The sequence below is a fragment of the Pan troglodytes genome, chromosome 8, assembly GCF_028858775.2.
Source record: "Pan troglodytes isolate AG18354 chromosome 8, NHGRI_mPanTro3-v2.0_pri, whole genome shotgun sequence".
NCBI lineage: Eukaryota > Metazoa > Chordata > Mammalia > Primates > Hominidae > Pan > Pan troglodytes.
The window spans coordinates 129,310,440-129,329,226 of record NC_072406.2 but is presented as its reverse complement, the minus strand read 5'-3'; the positions used below and the strand labels follow the sequence as shown (position 1 = coordinate 129,329,226).

Here is an 18,787-nt window from a genome sequence, read left to right as displayed (position 1 = left end):
GATCCAGAAAGACCCCTCTGAGAGATAGCCTGGGCATTGGCCAAGACCTAAGATGAATAAAGATTTAAAAGACAGGTGCTTATTTTATTTTCAAATGGGAACCTCCTGGCATTTTTTCTTGGTTCTTGCAATTTGTATGCTATACCCTGTAGCAATGTTCACCATTTACCCAGAAACTGATTGATATTGCTAATCATAGAACACAGAGTGATTTTTGCAAGATTCAAGCAAGATCTAGTCATAAAACATGTCTAGGCTGGGCACAGTGGCTCATGCCTATAATCCCAGCACTTTGGGAGGCCGAAGCAGGCAGATCACCTGAGATCAGGAACTCAAGACCAGCCTGGCCAACATGGCGAAACCTCTACTAAAAATACAAAAATTAGCCAGGTATGGTGACGCACACCTGTAATCCCAGCTACTTGAGAGGCTGAGGCAAGGAGAATTGCTTGAACCTGGGAGGTGGAGGTTGCAGTGAGCCGAGATTGCACCATTGCACTCCAGCCTGGGTGACAGAGCGAGACTTCATCTCAAAGCAAACAAAACAAAACAAAATTTCTAATAACCAACAAGGGAAATAGTAAAAGACTTGTGCTATTCCATGTGTGTGCCAACCAGTTCACATACTGACTTGTTTACATCCTCTCCCAGGCTGGAGTCCCCAGGAGTGACCCTGAAACAAGGATATGAGTGAGTGGTTCTTTTGGAGGTGATCTCAGGAAGCCCAAGTAAAGCAGTGAAGAAGTGAGACAGGGAGATGAAGGGGGTCAATACAGGGTGTGCTGATGAGCAACTGGGGCTCAAGTCCACTGGGGAACTTGGGGGACAGTGTCAGTAGTGAACATGCCACAGAGTTATTCCATGGGAGGGGCAAGGGAGCTGGGCACCATATATCCACCAGCTTCTATCAGTCATTGATTGAGGGCTGCTCCCATAAGCATTAACTCCTTGGCACTTCTAGCTACCCCTGCACATGCCCATGCTTTCATGGCCAGAGAAAATGATCAGGCAAAGGGAGTTGGAATGCTAAGACATATGGGTAGGGCACCTGCAGCATCTACTACACAGACCAGCCCATTCACATGCCAACCCATCCATGAACAGCCTAGGAGTGTGTCTACCTAACAAGTGCCAGCATTCCCGTGTAATAATCCATTCATTTAGGCATCAACGTTTTCAGAGGCCAACTAATTCCGGAGGCACCATTCATACTCTAATTAGTGAGAAAAGTGATCTACACAGAATGTGGCCACTGGAAATATCTCAGGCTCCTGTGAATACAGGTGTCAGTTCCACTCTGTAGCATCAGTGTATTTCAAGTGATTTTCCCCTGGTAGTATGTTTTAATTCCTTGTTTTTTATTTTTAGTGTATCTATGTTAGGTTTTGTTGTTGCTTTGTGGTTACCATGAGGTTTACAAAAAACATCTTATTTGAATAGATAACAATTTTGGTCACAAAGAAAAGAAATAAAAAACTAGAAACCTCTACACTTTAACTCCATTCCCCTATATTCTGACTTTTTATTGTCTTAATTTACATCTTTTTATATTGCCTATCTCTTAAATTGTTCTAATTATTATTTTTGATATATTTGTCTTTTAGTCTTCATACTAGAGAAATGAATGGTTTACACACCACAATTACAGTATAAGGGTATTCTGAATTTGTGTATTTACTTTTACCAGTGAGTTTTGTACCTTCAGATGATGTCTTTGTTGCACATTAATGTCCTTTTCTTCCAGATTAAAAAACTCCCTTTAGCAATTCTGTAAGACAGTTCTGGTGGTGATGAATTTCCTCGGCTTTTGTCTGGGAAAATCTTTATCACTCTTTCATGTTTGAAGGATCGTTTTGCTGGGTACAGTATTCTCAGTCGACAGGTCTTTTTTATCTTCAGCACTTTGAATATGTCATCCTGCCTACTCTGGGTGTGTATGCTTTCTGCTGAGAAGTCTGTTGCCAGATGAATCACAGCTCCTTTATATGTTATTTGCTTCTTTTCTCTTGCTGCTTTTAGCATCTTCTCTTTGTCCTTGACCTTTGAGAGTCTGATTATTCTATGCTTTGGGGTAGTTTTATTTGGGTTAAATCTGTTTGGTGATTTTTGACTTTCCTGTACCTGGCATATTTATATTTTTCTCTAGACTTGGAAAGGTTACTGTTATTATTTCTTTGAACAAGCCTTCTGCCCCCTTGCTCTTTCTCAATTCCCTCTTGAAAGCCAGTACTTCTAGATATGCTCTTCTGAGGCTATCTTCTAGATTTTGTAGACATTCTTCACTCCTTTCATTCTGTTTTCTTTTCTCTCCTCTGATTGTGTATTTTCAAATAGCCTGTCTTTGAGTTCATTAATTATTTCTTCTGCTTGGTCTGTTCTGTTGTTGAGACTTTGTGAAGTGTTTTTTAGTTCAGCTAACGTACTTCTCAGTTCCAAGATTTTTGTTTGATATTTTAAAAATTATTTTAATCTCTTTGTTAAATTCCTCTGATAAGTTTCTGAATTGCTTTTCTGTGTTACCTTGGAGTTTGCTGAGTTTCCTCAAGACTGCTATTTTGAATTCCTGATCTGAGAGCTCACAGATTGCCATCTTGCTTGGGTCAGTCACTCACTGGCTCCTTGCTTTGTCCATTTGAAAAAGTCATGGCTCCTGGTGTTAGCAGTTTCTTATGCATGTACACATATGTCTTCACATTGAAGGTTTAGTTATTTATTCGTCTTTGCTGCCTGGGTTAGTTTGGTCTCTTTAGCATATGTGTGTTTAGATGTTCTGTGCACTTGGCCTATTGATTCCTTTAGCTCTAGATCACTGCCTCCTTTTCAGCACTAAATAGCACCCTAAGCCCAGGTTTGTCATGACTCTTGCAAAAGTTCAAAGCTCTGCCTTTTCACAGATAAAGGGCACCAAAGGGGATTCTGCAGCTCTGTGGGGAGGCTGACTAGGGGTTCATGCCCAGAGGGACTGTGGAGAGTGCCTCTTACAATGTGATGCTGCTGAACCACCTCTCTGATTCAGTGTCTTGTTTGTCTGAGATGAAGAGTAGCCCCAGAGTTTCATGCACTGGGCTGCTAGCCCCACCTCCACTGTCTATGTGACTCCAGAGGCTTTCAGGGGTCCCTCACCCTATAGGTATTCATGATTCTTCCTGTGGGTTGAGGCAGGAAAACTTTCCTGAGTAGGTAGTCAAGATGATGAGGAAGCTGGCTGGCTGCCTTGATCTTATTTTTCCCAGTGTAGAAATGTCCAGGGAAATTTTCTGCGTGGTGACTTACAGTTTGGGGAAGGGATGTCACAGAGGAGTCCATTTTACTACCTTCTGTTCACACTTTTTCACTTTTCTGTGGCCCCAGGGTTTGTCACAGCCTCATTTTGAGTTCTGGGATAGTGGTAATTATCATCTTGGCACTAGATCATTGTTTTTAGTTTTCTATGGAGGACAGTGAAGCCAGATTGCTTCTACTTTGCCATTTTGGTGACACCCGGCATCTGTGTATTTTACAGGGGCTGGGATTGGGCTGGTCTTACATGCATTCATGCAGTCATTCAAGAAAAGAGGTTGTTCGCACTAGTTCTTTTTCAGGTAACAAAGAACAGCTCAGGAAGATTTTAATTTAACTAAAAGTACAACTTCCAAGAATAAAGGTGTTTTGTTTCTCATATTTCAAGAAAAGCAGGGACATCCATAAGGTTGCTTCATCTACATGAGGTGATGCTTTAAAAAAGGAAGACAGATAAATTAATTGGACTTTGGGGAATGGTGATAGTTTTTTTTCCTAATGCCCTGATACAAAGGGCATTGGCCAAATTTCTGCAGGGCCTCAAGACTGAACTTGGCTCTCATAAGGGATTTGTCTCCAAGACTGAAGGTCTCAGGTGACAGGCTGCATGACCCTGAAAGACAGCACAAGAAAACCAGCTCAGCCAGTGTCTGTCACCTGAGAGATAATGAAACCTTCACTTTTTAACAAGGTGGTAAAACTTCCCTTTTGCAAAGAATAGCATAACATTTTTGTATATGTCAATCAGCCTGTTTTGCACCAACTTGAAAGCAATGAACACAATCTCCATTCCAATGATGATATAAATGGAGAAGAACAGGAAGAAGTTAGGGTGTTCTAAAACAGTATCCCCAAACCCAATGGTGGTGAGTGTGACAAAGCAGAAATAGAAGGCAGTCTCGAAATCCAACTGTGTCTCCCAGAAGGGGAGGATGGCAGCTGCACAGGAAATGTAGGCAAAAACAATAAGGGCAATGATGGGGAGGGGGATGTCCAACCTCTCCACCTGCTGTCCAACTTCATCCAGGTTGCTGATGATGGAGTAGGAGAGTCTTCCCAACACCAGTTCGGGACACGAGTTACTCCTCTCCATGGCTTGTGGGGGCAGTTGCAGTGTGTTCTGTTTCTCTCGCGCATGAGGTCTCTCAAACAGCTCCATGCTGCAGCTTGGGCGTGAAGGACATGTGCCAAGTTTGGGGCTTGGAAGCTCTTCAGCACTGATGATGATCTGAGGGACAGCTTCATCTGCGGGCTTGGGGTCCAGTTTTTTCTTGAAGAGAGATTTGGGGCACCACTTGGAGAGGAGGGGGCGGGTAAAGAAAGGGAATTTTCGGAACCGATTATAAGATGTGGATAAGATGGTTGCCAGGATGTCGCCTGTGTCCGTGAGAACGAGGAACATCAGGGGGATACCAAAGAGAGCATAGAGCATGCACAGGTACTTGCCAAGCCTGGTGACGGGGTAGATGTAGCCATAGCCTGAAAAAGAAGATGGAGCTTAGAGTTTGCGTCTGGCCCCTTCCCTTTTTCCCCGCAAAAGCTTTAAAGAGACCTTCTGCCATCTCCCCTCCTTGGCATGACATTTTACACATTGTTTTTGAAAATACTCATCTCAAAGCATTCAGCCACTGGTCTGGCATTAGGCTTGCTTTGGTGGGAGGGAAAGGAGTGAAACAGCTTCCCTTTAGGATAAGGAGCAACTGATATCCAGGTCTTTGATTTGAAATGTCCTTGGCAGGGGACCAGCACAGGTTTGGGGTGAACAGATTGCCTTTGATTCTGTTCTGGCCATTTCTTAGCACCCCCCAAAGGAAGGGCTCAGCTGACCTGGAAGGACAGGATGAGTACAAGTGAGAGAGGATGGGTGGCTTTGTAATCATATCCAATGCCACCTTTATCCTCTGTGAAGGTGCTGGCTTTTAAGAAGCCACCCTTGGCTGGGCGTGGTGGTTCATGCCTATAATTCCAGCACTTTGGGAGGCCAAGATGGGCGGGTCACCTGAGGTCAGGAGTTCAAGACCAGCCTGGCCAATATAGTGAAACCCTATCTCAACTAAAAATAGAAAAATTAGCTGGGCATGGTGTAGGGCGCCTGTAGTCCCAGCTTCTCAGGTGGTTGAGGCAGGAGAATCACTTGAAGCCGGGAGGTGGAGGTTGCAGTGAGCCAAGATTGTGCCATTGCACTCCAGCCTTGGGGACAAGAGTGAGACTCCATCTCAAAAAAAAAAAAAAAAAAAAAAAAAAAAAAGCTACCCTTGTCCTCCATAAGAGGACTGAGCTATTTGTTTCTAAGAGGCACTTACTGTGTTCCCATGGTGTGCTCAGCAGTGTGCACAGTATTAGGAAAAACAGAAAGATGGAAGATGAATAAAATACAATTGCCCTCAGAGCCATGTGTGGCTTAGCAGATTAGACAAACATGTTCCTAAATGACAGTGAAGCCATTAGCCTCCCAGCATCTAGGTTCTAACTGACCTTGCTTTGAATCCCAGCTCTGCTATTTATGATAATATTACTTGACTGCTCATATTTTCAGGTTTTTTTATCTGTAAGATGGGGATGACAATACCTACTTTGCGTATTGACTAGCTGGGAGGATTACATGAGGCCCGTGCTTGACACACAGGCGCGATTAATAACTGGTGGTGTCCTCACCCTCAAGACCTTAGCTGCCTAGTGAGCACTTCCTGTGGGCTGGGTGTCAGTCAGCCTTCATAGGGAGGTATTGTTATCACCATCCACAGGTGGGGAAACTGAAGCACAGAGAAACGAAGTAGCTTGGCCGTGAGCATACATGTGATACATAGTGGAGTTGGGGTCAAATCCACAGGACTCTCAGGTCCCCAACCAGTGCTGTCACCCTCAGCAGCATCCGGGGGCAGGACCATTCAATCAGAGACAACCAGGCAGCCAAGCAAAGGAAGGGATGCGCTGAGGTCTCCATCCCCGTCGGGAGCCCCTTCCATCCCCGTCGGGAGCCCCTCCCCTCCCCTCCCCTCCCCTCCCCTCCCCTCGCACCTACAGAGGGGCAGGAGCAGACAGACCTCAAACCCCACAGTGCAGGTGGCTAGATCTTCTGGAGCGGGCAAGCATCAATTACTTCAAGCAGAGGACAAAGCTTTTGTATTTAATGCCTGTGTTTAATTTTTGATGTCATAAAGGATGATTAATACAGAAAAACCCAGCCCAATTATGTAAATTAATCTGAAGGCAACTCCTCAGCTGGCTAAGCCCCAACTTCCTCCAGAAGTGCAGCTCCCTGTGGCAAACTTTGGCCTCAGGCTCTGCCCTCCAAGAGCAGGTGGGCATTCAGGTTGCCTACCCTCACCAGGGTCCCAAGTGTAGGGGAGGGAGCTGTGGCTCTCAAAGAGTCTCATCAGTGTGCATCCATCCCAGAGCACTCCATGCCACTCTGGCTGGTTCCACTAAGTACCATTTGATGGCAGCGTCAGTTAACTCTCTATGTGCATTCATTCATCCATTCATGCATGCATACATTCAGTATTGAGTGCTTACTGCATGCACTGGGGGCATACTGCTGAACAAAGTAGATATGGGATATGATCTCTCTGAGCCTCTGGTTTGGTAAAAGAGGCAGACATTAATTTTAAAAACCACACTAATGAGTATGTAATTACAAATGGAGATCAATAACAGGAAGTGAAAGAGCAGACCATTCCATGAATGATTAGAACAAAGGCACCTATCCTAGGCCGTGCGCAATGGCTCACACCTGTAATCCCAGCAATTTGAGGGGCCAAGGCGGACAGATCATATGAGGTCAGGAGTTCAAGACCAGCCTGGCCAACGTGGCAAAACCCTGTCTCTACTAAAAATACAAAAATTGGCCAGGTGTGATGGCGCATACCTGTAATCCCAGCTACTTGGGAGGCTGAGGCATGAGAATCACTTGAACCCAGGGGGCGGAGGTTGCAGTGAGCTGAGATCGTGCTACTGTACTCCAGCCTGGGCAACAGAGCGAGACTCTGTCTCAACAAAAACAAACAAAGGCACCCATCCTGGATTTGGGCCCAGGAAAGATTTTTCCTGTGAGGGGATTTTTGAGCTGATGTTGGGAAGGGGTCACAAACTAGCCAGGTGAAGAGAGAGGAAGCAGCCTGTGCAAAGACCCTATGGCGGGTTCAACAAAGGGTTATCCATACAGTGACAGTGGGGCAACTTGTGTACTGCACATATACCAAGGGGGTGACTGGGAGCTGAAACCTAGCCTCCGTGCACTTACCAAGCTTGGAGCTCAGGGCTCGGGGCACTGGGCTGTGTCTGCCTAGTGAGGGATATGGTTTTCTAACTTTTCACCAAGGTGTCACCCTGAGTGTAGCTGTCACCCAGCTTTAAGGAACCAAGAGAAGGCCAGTGTGGCTAGTGTGCAGGGAGGTAGGGGAGGGGAGCAAGGGGAGGCCGGGAGGTGGGCAGCATCTAAGGGCTTCCATGGCAGATGGGGGAGTGCCTTGATCAGTGTGGAAGGCTGAAAAATGACAGCCCCCAAATATAGCCAAGTCCTAACTCCTAGAATCTGTCAGTGCTACCTTATTTGGTAAGTGGGTCTTCGTCGATATGATTAAGGATCTCAAGATGAGGACGTTATCCTGGATTGTGTGTGTGGCCCTAGGTACCATTACAAGTGTCCTAATAAGGGACAGGCTGAGCAAGATATTTTACACAGAGAAGAGGAGGTAATATGAACTCAGAGGCAGAGACAAGAGTGATGTGGCCACGAGCCAGGGGATGCTGGCAGCCACCAGAAGCTGCCAAGGAAGAGGCAAGGAAGGGTCCTCTCCTAGAGCCTTAGAGGGAGTATGGCTCTGCCAACACCTTCATTTTTGAAATCAGTAAAACTGATTTCGAATTTCTGGCCTCCAGATTGTGACAGAATAAATTTCTATTGCTTCAAGCCACTGAGTTTGTGGGAATTTATTACAGCAGCCACAGGAAACTAATAAAATCAGGTTTGTATCTTTTTTTTTTTAAGATGGGATCTTGCTCTGTTGCCCAGGCTGGAGTGAAGAGGCACGCACGACCTTGGCTTACTGCAACCTCCACCTCCTGGGTTCAAGAGATTCTCTTGCCTCAGCCTCCTGAGTAGCTGGGACTACAGGCACCCACCACCATGCCTGGTTAATTTTTGTGTTTTTAGTAGAGACAAGGTTTCACCATGTTGGCCAGGCTGGCCTCGAACTCCTGACCTCAAGTGATCTGCCCACCTCAGCCCCCCAAAGTGCTGGGCTTACAGGAGTGAGCCACCACTCCTGACTTGGTTTGCATCTTGAAAAAATCATCCTGACTGCATCACAGACAGTAAATTGTAGGGCTTCAGATAGACACAGGACAATGAGTGGGGACGCTATGCTTCCTGCCCAGGTGAGAGAGAAAGGGGGCTTTGGCTGAGGTGGGAGCTGAGAGGAGAGACCTGTAGAGACTGGCTAGACAATTCTGGCAGAAATCTCAGCAGGACAGGAGGATGGTTTGGATTGGAGTGCCTGAAAGGAGCTGGGATTTGAGCAGAGAGCAGGCACTGTGAATCCACCAGAATCTACTGCTGTCTTTGGCAAAGGTGGGTTTACAGGATTATAAACAAAGCCTTTTTGGCTGCCTCTGGGTGAGATACTTTTGCAATCCAAAATATGCAATATGTCACATTCCTGAAAAAGTTTAAAGGAAGCAGGTCTCAGAGAGCGCACAACCCCCACAAAGGGAATGTATTAACTATTCTAATTACTGAATGCCGAAATGCATAATGGAACTCATTATTTCTTAGAATGCATTCATATATTTTGATACAATCAGTTCACTGCACTTGGCCTGTGAGTACTTAACAGCCCATGCACTTTCCTTTCTAATCCAAGAGGGATGACCCAGTTGGGAATGACAGGATTGACCGGCCTCACAGCTGTCAGGTATCTTGTGCTTAGTATTAAGGCCAGGTGCATTTCAGATGACCCAGAGATGTAGGGCAGGAAGCAGTATTACCAGAGAGACTTTCAAACACCATTATTGATTATGGACAGTGCGGAACATTCCCCAACATCCTCTTCCAGTTGTTTGTAATTACTGGGCGGCATGATGTCCTAATTGACTCGTACAATGGGCAGTAGCATTGCCTTCTTGGAATTTAAGCCAAGCTAATGCATTTCCATTAGATCAGTGACTCACAGCCTGGACTCCCACTAGAATCACCTGGAGGGCCCTGGAAAATACTGATGTCTGGGCCTGGTCCCTAGGGATTCTGTTTGTTCTAGGGCAGGGTCCACACATGGGAGCTTGCAAAAGCTCTGCAGGTGACTCTGACATGCAGCCAGGGCACGCTTCTCAAACATTAGCACACATCAGAATCACATGGAGAACTTTCTAAACTACAGATTGCTGGGTCCCACAGCCATGGTTTCTGGCTCAGTAGGTCTAGAATGGCTCCTGAGAATTAATTTGCATTTCTAACAAGTTCCCCAGTGATGTCGATGTTACTCAGGGACCACATTTGGACAACCATTGCAATAGATCATTTCTCAATAGGGGGCAATTTTGCAATGCCTGGAGACTATTGTGGCTGCCATAATGGGTGGGGACAGTGGGGAAAGTGCTATTGCATCTGGTGGGTGGAGGCCAGAGATGCTGCTCAACATCCTACATTGCACAGGAGCCTCCTCTGCAGAGAATTATCCCATGCAAGAAGCTGATAGTGCTGAGGTTGAGAAATCCTGCCTCAGATGCATCTGAGGTTTTTTTCGTTTTTTGTTTGTTTGTTTGTTTGTTTGTTTTTTGAGACTCTGCCATCCAGGCCAACTCTTGTCACCCAGGCTGGAGTGCAGTGGCGCGATCATGGCTCACTGCAGTCTCAACCTCCAGGGCTCAAGTGATGCTCCCACCTCAGCCTCCTGAGTAGCAGGGACTACAGGTGCACGTCACCACGCCCAGCTGATTTTTTTATTTTTTGTAGAGATGAGGTCTCTTTGTATTTCCCAGACTGGTCTCCAACTCTCACCTGATCCTCCCAAAGTGCTGGGATTACAGGCATAAGCCAGGGCACCTGGACCAACCTAAATTCTTGAGGAGGCTAGGCATGGTGGATCAGCCTATAATCCCAGCACTTTGGGAGGCTGAGACAGGTAGATCACCTGAAGTCAGGAGTTCAAGACCAGCCTGGCCAACATGGTGAAACCCCGTTTCTACAAAAATACAAAAATTAGCCAGGCATGGCCGGGTGCAGTGGCTCACGCCTATAATCCCAGCACTTTGGAAGGCCGAGACGGATGGATCACCTGAGGTCAGGAGTTCAAGACCACACTGACCAATATGATGAAACCCCATCTCTACTAAAACTACAAAAATTAGCCATGCACGGCATGTGCCTGTAATCTCAGCTACTCGGGAGACCGAGACAGGAAAATTGCTTGAACCTGGGAGGCAGAGGTTGCAGTGAGCTGAGATGGCACCATTGCACTCCAGTCTGGGCGACAGAGCAAGACTGTCTCAAAAAGCTTGAGGAAAACAAAAAGACAAACTTCATAACTTCTAGCCCCTTTGCACAGTTCCGTGTCTTTCTTGGAGTTACTGCTCTCCTGGACCTATTGTTTCCTCAAAGCATCCCCTGAGCTGTGGGTTCCCCTGGAAAGTCCAGCTTTGAGGTTTGACCTCAGCCCTGCCTGTGACTCCCTCACAGTGATTCCCTCTTAGAGCCTGTGGAATGGGATAGTCACAGCACCTACCTTGCAGGGTTGTGGTGAGAATTGCACAAGAAAAGTCTCCGAAAGCACCTGGACCCCACGCCCAGCACGTGCTGAGTGGTGTAGCTGCTGTCCTTGTTCTTTCTGTCCCTCACCCATCCCTGCCTGCATCAGCATTCAGGTGAACAAGGCCGGGCGCGGTGTCTCACGCCTCTAATCCCAGCATTTTGGGAGGCCGAGATGGGCAGATCACCTGAGGTCAGGAGTTCAAGACCAGCCTGGCTAACATGGTGAAACCCCGTCTCTAGTAAAAATACTAAAATTAGCCAAGCGTGGTGGTGCATGCCTGTAATCCCAGCTACTTGGGGACTGAGACACAAGAATCACTTGAACCAGGGAAGCGGAGGTTGCAGTGAGCCAAGATTGTGCCATTGCACTCCAGCAAGACTCCATCTCAAAAAAAAAAAAAAAAAAAAAAAAAAAAAAGCATTCAGGCAAATGGGAGAAACCACATGGGGGCTGTAAGAGCCCTCCTGGGGCTGTGTGGCTATTTCTGAAGCTGGGTGCAGCAGACACCGGTTGCCCACCCAGCAGCCATTCCCTCATTTCTTCCCTGCAGACCCACTGCTCCCCCAGCTGATTTAGGAGTAGATCCGATTGGTCTTAGTCATCCTGGTGCTCCAATCCCCTTGCCTGGGACCAGCTTAGAGGCCGCTGGGAGGCCCAGTGGGTGGCTCCTGGGAAGACATCGTCATGGCTGATGAACCATGCAGAGAGACAGCAGCCCTTTCTGTATAAGACATAGTTATGCTTGAATGGGATGTGGACCTTGGTGGCCTCTTGTGGCCCAGTGGGCAGCAGGATGGAGAAAACCTGATGCCCAATGCCATGACTGCGAATGGGCACTGGGCATGACCTGCATATCAGCCTAGAGCTGTCCTCACACTGGACTTCTTACTTGGAAGGTGACATTCTCCTTGCCGGTTTAAGCCAGGCGAGTTGGGTTTTCTGTTAGTCACTGCTGAAGGCATCCTGGCTGCCACTTACATACATAGTCATCAGCTGACCCTGAGAGGCAGGTCTAGAAGTGCTTTTGGGTCCCAGTACAAGGCTCAGAGGGGCCACGTCCCTTGCTGGAGATTACACAGCTCCAACCCAAGCTGGCCACTGTGCTCCATCCTGACCTTCAGCATGAGGGGCCCCAGCCTCTCTCTGCAACCCCTGCGGGCCAGGCCCTCCTAGGGATGGGCACTTGCTCTCTCAAAGGAGGAGAGGGCCCACAGTCCCTTTTGCCAGCCAAGAGGGGCAGGGGCTGAGTGATGGGCCACGCTCCTGGTGAGGGCTCTGACCCAAGAGCTCTGGCCCTGTGGCTGAAGGCAGCTCCATCGCCTCCTGTGGCTCCTGCCTGGCCTGGTTTGGCCCCTCCAACTTGGCCCCACTGCTGCCCCACCAGAAGGGAAGCTGGGGATGGGCCAGCCAGCTCAGAGTGAGCCCTTAATCACCAGAGGGACCTTAGTTACTGCTGACCCAGTGGCATCACGCCCCCAGCCCAGGAGGCCTAAGTCTCCTGCAGCATCCCCTACCACTCTCCTGATCATTCTCTGCCCTCCAGCCGCAATGGTCATGTCCTTAAAGGGGCCAGTAAACCAGTGTTTTGCCCATAAGCACGAGGAAGCATCTCCCTCCCAGTTTCTATGTGCCAGGTGCATAGAAAGTTATACATAGAGGCAGCAGGGTGCTGGGTCTAGACCCAAGTGGCTGGGTTCAAACGCACATGAACCGTGTGACTTTTTGAAACCGACGGACCTGCTGGCGTGGGAACAATAACAGCACCCACCTCGTGGTGAGGATTAGATGAGCTAATCAGCGTAAAGGTCTTAGAACAGGGCCTGGTGCATCTTCAGTGCAAAGGTGTCGGCCAGCGCAGCTGCTGCTATTTGTAGGTATGCAATATAGATTTGAGGAAGGGAGGGAAGAAGAGAGGGAGAGGAGGGCCATCTCCACACCCCAATTCCAGTGTCCTTTGCCACCCAGAAACCCACCCTTCGCAGGGCCACCGTGAGGGGGACTGTGGCTTTGCACTTACCCACGGTGCTGAACACCGTGCAGCAGAAAAAGAGCGAGCTCAGGAAGGACCAGTGTGTAGTCCTGTTAAACCACTGAGGCTTCACCTTCTGCAGATGCCCCTGGAGATCCTGTTTTCTGTCTTGCACCACTGGAGAAAGACATGACCAAGAGTTTGAGGAAAAGGTTCTGCTGGTAAAGACAAGCCCCGCCCCAGTGAAAGGGATAGTCTTCCCCAAGGACCAACAGCCCCCTCGCCTTGTGGTCAGTATCAACACCAAAGCTTGGTGATCGGAGTCCTCCTTTAAAATATTTCTGCAGCCTGGGTCCTGCCTTCAGTCCCCATGGAGATAAGGAGGCCACTTAGCCCTGTGAGAAGAGCACCTAACAGAGAGGCCCATGGGGGTCCCGCCAGAGCTTAGCCCTGGCATTGCTGTGTAGTCTTTGCCTTTTAATTTTCTGAACCGCCATTTCTTTCATCTGTTTTTTTTTTTCTTGAGACAAGAGTCTTGCTCTGTTGCCAGGCTGGAGTGCAGTGGTGTGATCTCGGCTCGCTGCAACCTCCACCTCCCTGGTTCAAGCAATCCTCTTGCTTCAGCCTCCTGCGTAGCTGAGACTACAGGGGCGTACTACCACGCCCATGCCCAGCTAATTTTTGTATTTTTAGTCGAGATGGGGTTTCACCTCATTGGCCAGGATGGTCTCAATCTCTTGACCTTGTGATCCACCTGCCTCAGCCTCCCAAAGTGCTGGGATTATAGGTGTGAGCCACTGTGCCCTGCCTCTATCATCTTTCAAAGGAAGATAACTTCTGCTCTGCCTCTCACACAGGGTTCTCAAGTACTAAAAGCAAAAGGCTTTTAGGAAAAGCAAGCTGTTACACAGATGCAAATCATACCCACTCCTGGAGGTCATTACGCTTGATGGAGTTTGCCGGGCACGATGGCTCACGCCTGTAATTCCAACACTTTGGAGGGCTAAGGTGGGTGGATCATTTGAGGTCAGGAGTTCAAGACCAGCCTGGCCAACATGGTGAGACCCTGTCTCTACTAAAAATACAAAAATTAGCTGGGTGTGGTGGCACACACCTGTGGTCCCAGCTACTCAGGAGGCTGAGGCAGGAGAATTGCTTGAACCTGGGGAGTGGAGGTTGCAGTGAGCCAAGATCGTGCCACTGCATCCCAGCCTGAGTGACAGAGTGAGTCTCCATCTAGAAAAATAAAAACTCGATGGAGTTTGATCATCATACCATCATACTGTGATCTTTGGGCACCAGCTACCTGTGAGTGTCTCCTACAGAGCTGGGAAAACTTGACTTCCTACACATTGGTTCCAAGGCTAACAGAGCAAGGTTGGGAACCCTGGTTTCCCAGAGAGGTTCCTGAATGGCTCGATTGGCCTGGGCCGCCAGTGGGCTTTGGGACCCAGAGGCCACCTGCTAGACTGGTTTGGCTTTAAGAGAATGGCACTGAACCTGGCATGCAGCAGGAAGTCTCTACTCCTTTTAATTGGCACCAGCCTGGGAGTCTACACACATCGATTCTAGACCCAGCTCTAACCCTGATAAGTTCTGTAACTGTGGACAAGAGGCTGCTTTCTGAGCCTCAGTTTCCCCATCAGAGAAACAGCCTGAGATGGTGGTGAAAGGTTCAGGCTCTAGAATCCAGATACATGGGTTTAAGTCCCTGGCTCCATTTTTCTAGTTTGTGAACTTGGACAAATTGCTTAACCTCCCAAGGCCTCAATTTCCTAATCTGTAAAAGAAGGACAACTTTTTGTTGTTTTCTTGTGAGGCTTCTTGTGAGAATTAGGTGAGATAATGTGTGAAGTGTTTGCCACAGGGTCTACATGCAACTAACCCTTATGGAACATTTTAATCTCCAATGAAAATCGGTACAAAATGGAGTGGGACCAGCTCTGTGTTCCCATACCCTGCTGTGCATTGGAATCACCTGATAAACTTTATTTTTACTTATTTATTTTTCAGACATGTCCGGCTCTGTCATCCAGGCTGGAGTGTGATGGCACAATCACGGCTCACTGTAGCCTCAAACTCGTAGGCTCAAGCGATCCTCCTGCCTCAGCCTCCCAAGTAGCTGGGACTACAAGTGCATGCCACCTCATCTGATTAAATTTTTAAATTTTTTATAGAGACAGGGTCTCACCTTGTTGCCCAGGCCTAGTCTCAAACTCCTGGCCTCAAATGATTCTCCCACCTTGGCCTCCCAAAATGCTAGGATTATGGGCATGAGCCACCATGCTTGGCCTTATCCTTGAAACTTCAAGATTCCCAGCCCAGCCCTGGAGATCCTGATTAAGTGGGTTTGGAGAAGAGCCTGGGGATGTGTACTCTAGGCAGTCTCCCTGGTTGATTCTGATGTGTTGCTGGCTTAGAGAGCCTTGAACTTGCTGGTAGTCTAGGCCCTGCGATGGTGCAGTGTCCCTTTGGCAGCAATCTCCCAGGTCCACTGAGCAGGCTGGCGTCTGTCTGGCAAGGATGCAGGGAGTGGGACCCTCCACAGACAGGAGACTCTGCCTCCCTGGACCAGCCTCTTGTCTCTGGGAGCTGCACCTGTTCCCAAATCACGGTCTGGGCTGTGGAAGGAGCCCCCACACCAGAGTGGGAGGGGAGGGGCTCCTTGCACCCCATTCTTCTCCTGACTTTTAGTGTCTGGTTTTCCTTTGTCTTTCATTTATCTACTCTCCCTTGTTTTATCTTGCTCTGTTGAATACAATAACAAGCTTCCTTCGAGGAACACAGCAGAGTGGAAACAAGTGACTAAATATGAAGAAAATGCAATGAGGACACTATAAAGTGACTTTTGTCTTCCAAGAGCCAGAATATTCCTTGTCTCCTCTGCTTCTCACAGGGTCCTTGCGACCACCAAGTCTGAGATTGGGGGTCCCCTTCTCTCCTGCAGACTGAGACCCAGAGAGAACAAAGCTTTGCCTCCATGGATTGCAGAGCAAGCTGGGAGAGCAGCCAGGGCAAGAGCCAGGACCCCCACCCCTCCCCCAGGTCTTCTCACAACACCTCCCAACTCCGCTGAGCCAGACAGCAGAAAAGGAGTTTGAAACAGGAAGTGGGGGCGTGGGTGGCAGGTGCTCCTGCTGGAATTTAAATCCAATTTGGGTTGTTCCCTAAATTCTCATCCCTGCAAACTGAATCCTGGGTCAGGCAGACATAGTTCTGAAAAGCAACCTAGCCCCCCAACCCCAGCCCCAGATTTGCTCACCCATGCACCCCACCCCACCAAATTCCCAGTAATCCATCGTCCCCTGAGGCCACTGGTCTGGATGGGGCTGGGCACTGAGGCACAGGAAGGGGAGCTGGTCTTTCCTGAGCACCTCAGGGTGCTCAGGGCCTTTCCTGCATTCTTCACAGCAACCCTGAGAGGCAGTTAGTCTCCCCACTTTTCAGAGGAGAAAACAGAGGTTCAGAAAGAAGTTACTCACCTAAAGTGCCCAGGCATGAGGAGGATCCAGGCAGGCAGCTCCCAGACCCAGCCTCCTAGAAGGCAGCCCTCTGCTCTTGGGGGACTGCTGCCACCACGGAGAAAAGGCCCACCCTGTCCAGGTGAGGCACCTACCTGTTTCACTGCAGTTCAAGATTCTGCAGAGCTCCTCCAAGAACTTCTCAAACTCTCCATCATCTGCTGCCACCAGGACCTGGCCGTCCTCAATGGCAGAGAAGAGCACAGCACCCACCAGGGCGTAGGTCACCAGAAAGCAGAGGAAGCAGAGGCCGGGGAAGAGCTTTCCCAGGGCCTCTGGGCAGCATCTCCCGGCCTGGGAGTGCCCGGAGATCTCCATTGTCCCTGAAGCATGCAGGGCAAGAGGAGCTGGTGGAAGAGGCAGGAGCATCTGAGCCCCGCCAGGAAGATGGGGTAGGAGTGCCCGGAGAACAGCCAGGCTCCAGTGCTAAGTGGATGGTGCGTGTGCTTCCCCAAGGACTCAGGAAGCAGCCGGCAACTCATCATGTTCAGTTCATCCGAACTACTCAGATGGCGCCCTCCCTAGCACCCCAGATTGCTATTGATCCGCTGGGCCGGCCCTGGAGCTGCCTGGAAGGGGCTTTGGGAGGATAGTGTGGTTGTTGTTTTGTGCTACGTTTAATCTTTTCTATGCCCAAACTGCAGTTTTGAATTGCAGATCCCAAACCTGATCTTTGGCGTTTAGTCAAGTGATTCTTTCCTGAGAGCTGTCTGTGACACAACTTGGCTTAGGGTACCTGGTCTTCTGGACAGGTGATAATAGTAGTAACCAATAATAGTAACAGTAACCATAGTAACTAATGCGGCCAGAGCTCAATGGTTTCCAAAGGACCTTTATCCTGTGTGGATCTAATTATTGGTCCCAATTCTTCACTCCCCTGCTGCATACCCACCCCTTGCTGGGGCCTCACGGTGGGCAGAGTGTACTTCCTTGAACTTGGCTTTAGGGTAGGTCATCTCACTTGCTCCAGACAGCTGGGCATTAGCAGATGTGATGCAAGCAGGGGCTAGGCCTGTGCTTGTGCATTTGGACTTGCTTAGCTATGCCTGTGTCTGCCATGAGAAAAGGTGCCCCACCTTTCAATTTTCAGCTCAGAGTAGACCAATGTGCAACTTTCTTTGGTGGTCCTGAATCCAGGTTCATCCAACACCACCTACCTCCACCATACAGCCTAAGTTTGACCCCAACGAGATTAAAGTCTGAGATGCACCGGGAATGATGTTGGTGCCACATCTGTGCTGGTCCCTAAGATCAACCCCCTGTGTCTGTCTCCAAAACACATTGGTAATGACATCATTAGGGCAACCGGTGACTTGAAGGATCTGAGGATTACAGTGAAACCATTCAGAACAGGCAGGCATAGATTGAGGTAGTACCTTCTGCCTCTGCCCTGATCATCAAAGCCCTCAAGGAACCTCCAGGAGACAGAAAGAAACAGAAAAACATTAAACCCGATGAAAATATCATTTGATGAGAATGTCAACATTGCCTGACAGATGCAGCTCCAATCTTTAGTTAGGGAACTCTCTGGAACAATTAAAAAGATCCTGGGGACTGCCCATCTGTGGGCTGCAATGTTGATGGTCACCACCCTCATGACATCAACAGTGGTGCAGTGGAATGCTCAGCTTGTTAAGCACAAAGGAAAATATTTCAGTAAAGGATCATTTGACAACCAGTGGGGGTAAAAAGTGCCTCAGATGGCAGCTGTGGAGATGCATGCAGGTTCAGATCCCTCTTCTAGAAAGGACTCGCTGTGCAGCTTTGATGAGCATGGTTCATGACAGCCCCTTTTGTTCTCTGAGGGTTTGCCACCGGTTTCAAGCCCTCTTCTTGGAGAAGCCTGTGCCCACTGACTAAGCAAGGTGGGGACCCAAGGGCCTATTCATTTCTGCCCAATACAGGACTCCTCCAACTTGAGCCTGTTCCAGAGTGGCCCTTTGGTCTACAGAGAGAACTTGTCAGTCTGTGTTATGATCCAGAGGCTTTCCCTGTTCCATCTGCTTCCTTCATTTTCATTTTACAAGTCTTCCCAATAAAGCTTTTGCAATTGTGACTCTATCTTGGTGTCTGCTTCCCAGAGGATTCAACAGTAGTTGGCACCAGAAGTGGTCTGAGAAAGCCTGCTCAAAAAGCTAAGATGGGGGTCGGGCACAGTGGCTTGCACCTCTAATCCCAGCACTTTGGGAGGCTGAAGAGAGCGGATTGCTTGCGGCCAGGAGTTTGAGACCAGCCTGGTCAACATGGTGAAACCCTGTCTCTACTAAAAA

General features: G+C 48.6%; 1 protein-coding gene across 1 annotated transcript; it reads right to left on the bottom strand.

Moving 5' to 3' along the window:
- Positions 1-3,889: 3,889 nt before the first annotated feature.
- Positions 3,890-16,910, bottom strand: KCNK18 (potassium two pore domain channel subfamily K member 18). Its single transcript, XM_521614.6, has 3 exons — positions 16,613-16,910; positions 13,045-13,173; positions 3,890-4,758 (listed from the first exon to the last, which is right to left on the bottom strand). The coding sequence occupies exons 1-3, from the start codon at positions 16,884-16,886 to the stop codon at positions 3,956-3,958; spliced, it is 1,206 nt and encodes a 401-aa protein (XP_521614.3). The 5' UTR covers positions 16,887-16,910; the 3' UTR covers positions 3,890-3,955.
- Positions 16,911-18,787: the final 1,877 nt, after the last annotated feature.

Coding starts and splice junctions, on each gene's coding strand:
- KCNK18 (XM_521614.6), bottom strand. CDS start 16,886: ATGCTCCTGCCTCTTCCACCAGCTCCTCTTGCCCTGCATGCTTCAGGG. Junction 13,174..16,612: donor CTTGAACTGCAGTGAAACAG/GTAGGTGCCTCA, acceptor GTCTTTCTCCAG/TGGTGCAAGACAGAAAACAG. Junction 4,759..13,044: donor CACGGTGTTCAGCACCGTGG/GTAAGTGCAAAG, acceptor CTTCTTTTTCAG/GCTATGGCTACATCTACCCC.